Genomic DNA, 6,085 nt, shown 5'->3' with positions numbered 1-6,085 from the left:
TTCTTCTATCCTTGTCTCTACCTTCCATCCATCCTTCCTTCCTTCCTTCATTCTATCCTTGTCTCTTCCTTCCTTCCTTCTATCCTTGTCTCTTCCATCCTTCCTTCCTTCTTTCCTTCCTTCTAACCTTGTCTAATCCTTCCTACCTTCCTTCCTTCCTACATTCTTCTATCCTTTTCTCTTCCTTCCTTCTTTCCTTCCTTCCTTCCTTCCTCCTTCTATCATTTTCTCTACCTTCCTTCCTTCCTTATTCTATCCTTGTCTCTACTTCCTTCCTTCCTTCTATCCTTGTCTCTACCTTCCTTTCTTCTATCCTTGTTTCTACTTCCTTCCTTCTATCCTTGTCTCTACCTCCCTTCATCCTTCCGTCCTCCCTCTCTCCCTTCCTTCTTTCCTTCCTTACTTCCTTCTATCCTTGTCTCTACCTTCATTTCTTCCTTCTATCCTTGTCTATCCTTGTCTCTACCTTCCTTCCTTCCTTCCTCCCTCTCTCCCTTCCTTCCTTCCTTCCTTGTCTCTGCTTTCGTTCTCTCCTTTCTTCTTTTCCTGCCTCCTTTGTCTCTCCCTTCCCCTCTTTCCTCAGAAAAAATGACAAAAACATCAGAAAATAGGGATGCACCGAATCCAGATTTTTGGGGTTCGGCCGTATACCGAATCCACTCGTTAAGATTCCTTTCCTTCCCTCCTCTTCTTTCCGTCCCTAGATACTTCCATTCTTCCTTTCTTTTTTCCTTCCCTCCTTCTTTCTTTCCTTCCCTTCTTCCCTCCCATCTTCTTACCTTCCTTCCCTTTTCCTGTCCTTCCCTTCCATTATTCTTTCCTTCCCTTTTCTTTCCATCCTTGCCTCCTTCCTTTCATCCTTCCTTCCTTCTCTGCATTTCTTTCGTTCCTTCATTTTCCCGTCCTTCCTTATTTATTCTTCCTTTACTTCCCTTCCATTATTCCTTCCTTCCCTTTTCTTTCTGTCCTTGCCTCCTTTCCTTCCCTCCTCTTCTTTTCGTCCCTACATACTTCCTTTCTTCTTTCCTTCCCTCCTTACATACATACTTAAAAACTGACATAAAGTGTAGAGCTGCAAAGATGATCGATCCTTCCTTCTTTCCTTCCCTTCCTCCTTCTCTAGATACTTCCTCCCTCCCATCTTATTTCCTTCCTTCCCTTTCCCTGTCCTTCCCTTCCATTATTCCTTTCTCCCCTTTCCTTTCCATCCTGGCCTCCTTTCTTGTCCTCCCTCCTCTTCCCTTCTTCCCAGAAACGTGAACATCTGACTGTAGTTTGATTGATAGGAAACAACAAAGCCCACGTGTCCCTGAAGGCACCGTGCGGCTGAACCCCGACAGGTGGCTGAACACTCTCCTGTAATTCTCCCAAGTCTTCCTCCCGCTGCGTCCTGCCAGAGCGGCGGCCATGTTGTGCCAGTTTGTCTGATTTATTCACGTTTTAGAAGCCGGCGAGGGGAGCGGCGCCTCGCAGAGCGCGCTCGTTACCGTGCCAGCAGCGCGCTGTGTTTATGAATGTGAAATGAGCTGAGCTTTTACAACACCAAACGGGCGAGCGGTGGATAGTTGAAGAGGAGAGGAGAACGCTGATGTCATTTCCTTCAGGAGTTCACACGGAAACGGTCTGCACACAACACGGGAGAAGGAGAAAGAGACACAGACCTCTGTGTGTGTGTGTGTGTGTGTGTGTGTGTGTGTGTGTGTGTACCTAGAAAAAGGCACTTTTTTTGGGGGGGAAGAGACAACAATGACAAAAAAAAAAAACGAAAAAAAATGCCGTAAACAAAAACAAACTCACAAATAACAAAAAATAGAAGCAAAAGAAAAGCAACAAAAAATGTTGGAAACCTTGAAAAAATTGGAGGAGGTAGAGGAAGAGGAGGTAGAGGAGGAAGAGAAGGAAGAGGAAGAAGAGGAGGAAGACAAAGAGGAGGATGAGGAGGATGAGGAGGAAGAGAAGGAAGAGGAGGAAGAGGAGGATGAGGAAGAAGAGGAAGAAGAGAAGGAAGAGGAAGAAGAGGAGGAAGAGGAGGAAGAAGAGGATGAGGAGGAATAGATGGAAGAGGAGGAGGATGCGGAAGAAGAGGAAGAAGAGGAGGAAGAGGAGGAAGAGGAGGAAGAGAAGGAAGAGAAGGAGGAGGAAGAGGAGGATGAGGAGATGAAGAAGAGGAGGAAGAGAAGGAAGAGGAGGATGAGGAGGAAGAGGAGGATGAGGAGGATGAGGAGCAAGAAGAGGAAGAAGAGGATGAGGAGGAAGAAGAAGAGGAAGAGGAGGAAGAGGAGGAAGAAGAGAAGGAAGAGGAGGATGAGGAGGAAGAGGAGGAAGAAGAGAAGTAAGAGGAGGATGAGGAAGAAGAGGAGGAAGAGGAGGAAGAGAAAGAAGAGGAGGAAGAGGAGGATGAGGAAGAAGAGAAGGAAGAGAAAGAAGAGGAGGAAGAGAAAGAAGAGGAGGAAGAGGAGGAAAAGAGACAGAAAACATGTTTTGAGCCCGTGAATGGCTTGTTTCATATTTTTTGGAAGGGGACAAATCTTCCATTTCTGAATATCGAGAAGGGGAGACACACATCCCCTAACCCCCCCCCCTGCACCCCCGAAATCTCCCCCTATTCTCAACACACCTCCGTATCAAAGCAGAGTTCGCTGCTCTTGTCACTCTCTATCTGTAAATGGAATCACAGATTAGCATTGCAAAAGGCGGCGTCCACGGCCACGGCGGCGGCCGGAGCGTCCATTGTGAGCGTCTGGTGGTTTTTGTCCCTCCTCTGCGTCGCGCCCGCCTGGCGTCCGCCAAACAAAGAGCCGAGCGAGAGGAAGGTAGCGCCGTGACAAACCGCTGTTCCACAGAAAGCCCGAACACGCTCGCCTCTCTGCGCTGACATTTACTTATCGCGCTAAACAGCCTTCCCATCTGACCTTTCTGCTACTTTGAATGACATCTGGATATTCTGACGGAATAATCAGGACAGCGAACGCACCGATTGGAGACGCAGATAAGAAGTGTTCGGACGGCAGACAATGAGGCCTGAAGGACGAGCCAATGAGAAGAGGAGAGCACGGACACACCGTTGGGGAATGTTTACTTCACTTTCAGCGTGGAGAAAACAGTTCTCAGAGAATAAGACACACCGTAACACCTTAAAACCTTCACGTTAAGGCTCTTAGAGCCCGCAGAGCTCCGGTGCAACATCACAAACAAACAGACGGTTACTTTAAATTCTAGCGGAGATCCTGAAAGGCTGAGCGTCCGTGTCAGGCAGGAGTTAAATGCTGCTCATCCCTCCTGTTGTCCATATTTGACCCATTTTCAAAAAAGTTTCTATATCAACCATGTGTGTGTGTGTGTGTGTGTGTATGTATGTGTGTGAGTACGTGTACATGTGTGTTTGCATGTGTCTGTGTGTGTCTGTGTGTGTGTGTGTGTGTATGTGTGTGTGTGTGTGTGTGTGTGTGTGTGTGTGTGTGCAGGTGTGTGTGTGTGTGTGTGTCTGTCTGTGTGTGTGTGTGTGTGAGTGTTTCTGTGTGTGTGTGTGTGTGTGTGTGTGTGTGTTTCTCTGTGTGTCTGTGTGTGTGTGTGTGTGTGTGTGTGTGTGTGTGCGTGTATGCGTGCGTGTGTGTGTGTGTGTGTGTGTGTTTCTCTGTGTGTGCGTTTGCGTGTGTCTGTGACTGTCTGTGTGTGTGTGTGTGTGTGCGTGCGTGTGTGTGTGTGTGTGTGTGTGAGAGTATGTGTACGTGTGCACGTGTGCGTTTCCGTGTGTCTGTGTGTGTGTGTCTGTGTGTGTGTGTGTGTGTGTGTGTGTGTGTGTGTGTGTGTGTGTGTGTGTGTGTGTGTGTGTATGCGTGTGTATGTGTGTGAGAGTATGTGTACGTGTGCACGTGTGCGTTTGCGTGTGTCTGTGTGTGTATGTGTGTGTGTGTGTGTGTGTGTATATGTGTGTATATGTGTGTGTGTGTGTGTATGCGTGTGTGTGTTCTGTGAGGATAAAATCAGGGTTTAAAAGTGGACAATGGAGACCAATCAAGATGTAAACACTCACTTAGAAACATCACACAAAATGTGAAACAAAATTGATAAAAAGGAAAAGAGAATCAGAGGACGGAGGACAAATTCTCCCAAAACACGATCAGAACAGACGAACCAACAACAGTCCAACTCCCAACCCAAAAACGACCGGTATGATCGGATAAAAGCTTGAGGGAGAGAACAGATCGGGGCTCAAAATTCAGACGACTTCTTGGTGGACCAGCTCTGACTTGTTGTCTGTTGCTAGGGAAACTTAGTCAACTCCCAACCCAAAAACGGCCGGTATGACCGTTTAACCAGTAAGTGGTTAAAAGTACTCTGGGTGACCTCTGATGCACAGAAAGTTAAGCTTAAGTCATGAAAATAGTTTAGGCTTTCATGGCATAGAGGTGCATTGTTTGAAGGTTGCGAAAACGGACGAGGAAATTGCACCACACAGAGGCCCCGACCTAGGTGTGTGTGTGCGTGTGTGTGTGTGTGTGTGTGTGTGTGTGTGTGTGTGTGTGAGTGTGTGTGTGTGTGTGTGTGTGTGTGAGTGTATGTGTGTGTGTGTGTGTGTGTGTGTGTGTGTGTGTGTGTGTAAGATATCAGTTTCTGTCTAAAAAACAAGAAGGCAACCCCCCTTGTGAAGATAGGATAAAAGCTTGAGGGAGAGAACGTGACCATGTTGGAAATAAGTGTTTACACTTTAACATGCTATCCTTTGGATTATGTTGTTTGTCAAATCCAAAATAAATCAAATCAAACAGATCAGGGCTCATAATTCAGACGAGATCTTGGTGGACCAGCTCTGACTTCGTGTCTGTTGCTAGGGAAACTTAGTCTCTGTTTTTGTGAACCCACAGCTGTGTTGTAACTCTTATGGTGGACTCAGTAAACTTTGCTTAATTAAATTCTTCGTCTCAGATTGATCCTTGTTTTCTTGTGAACTTAAGTCCGATGAAAGAAGGCGTGGGAATTAGGGCCTCATTTTAGACATAATTCCCTCACAAAACATCACACAAAATGTGAAACAAAATTGATAAAAACTAGGGCTGTCAATCGATTAAAAAAATGAATCTAATTAATTACAGACTCTGTGATTAATTAATCGAAATTAATCGCATACATAATTAACGGCGCCTGAACCGATACTTTTTAAGAAAGTAAAAAAAGAAAAGAAAACAAAGGGTACTAAACAACAGTTGGTGACATTAAAGAACGGCTTGTTTATTGCTAAGGCCATATGGTCAAAATTTTAATGATTTAATAATAATGTATAACAATAACAATAACTTATTTCACTAGTAAATTGCGACAAAAACAACCATCAAGGACATTTACAATAACTTCAAATGCACCACGAAGCTGTAGTTTACCAGTTTCATTGAACGCACCGTCTGTTGTTTTTCCGACGGCAGCTCGGCAGCTGCAGATTGTTACATCCCGCTGTTGAGTCACAGTCCTCTACAGTAAAACACAGTCACACTTTACACCGTTCAGCGTTAGCTGTCAGCATTGTAACCGTGTTTAATCCAGCTACTAGCTAGCGGTAGGCTAACGTTAGCTGCTGTCGAGTATAGTGTTAACCAGCTAGCGGTAGGCTAACGTTAGCTGCTGTTGAGTATAGTGTTAACTAGCTAGCGGTAGGCTAACGTTAGCTGCTGTCGAGTATAGTTTTAACCAGCTAGCGGTAGGCTAACGTTAGCTGCTGTCGAGTATAGTGTTAACTAGCTAGCGGTAGGCTAACGTTAGCTGCTGTTGAGTATAGTGTTAACTAGCTAGCGGTAGGCTAACGTTAGCTGCTGTCGAGTATAGTGTTAACCAGCTAGCGGTAGGCTAACGTTAGCTGCTGTTGAGTATAGTGTTAACTAGCTAGCGGTAGGCTAACGTTAGCTGCTGTCGAGTATAGTTTTAACCAGCTAGCGGTAGGCTAACGTTAGCTGCTGTTGAGTATAGTGTTAACTAGCTAGCGGTAGGCTAACGTTAGCTGCTGTTGAGTATAGTGTTAACTAGCTAGCGGTAGGCTAACGTTAGCTGCTGTCGAGTATAGTGTTAACTAGCTAGCGGTAGGCTAACGTTAACT

General features: G+C 45.6%; 1 protein-coding gene across 1 annotated transcript in view; it reads right to left on the bottom strand.

The window, feature by feature from the left end:
- Window positions 1-1,600: 1,600 nt before the first annotated feature.
- Window positions 1,601-6,085, bottom strand: part of LOC116058048 (transcription factor COE1-like) — a 151,596-nt gene continuing 147,111 nt past the window's right edge. The window contains exon 11 of the mRNA XM_036006221.1: window positions 1,601-1,623. Coding sequence (XP_035862114.1) covers window positions 1,601-1,623 — 23 coding nt within the window. The remainder of the gene's footprint in view (window positions 1,624-6,085) is intronic.

This window comes from Sander lucioperca, chromosome 1, assembly GCF_008315115.2.
Source record: "Sander lucioperca isolate FBNREF2018 chromosome 1, SLUC_FBN_1.2, whole genome shotgun sequence".
NCBI classification, from domain to species: Eukaryota; Metazoa; Chordata; class Actinopteri; order Perciformes; family Percidae; genus Sander; species Sander lucioperca.
The sequence above is the reverse complement of the archived record's forward strand: the minus strand, read 5'-3'. Positions and strand labels throughout refer to the sequence as shown.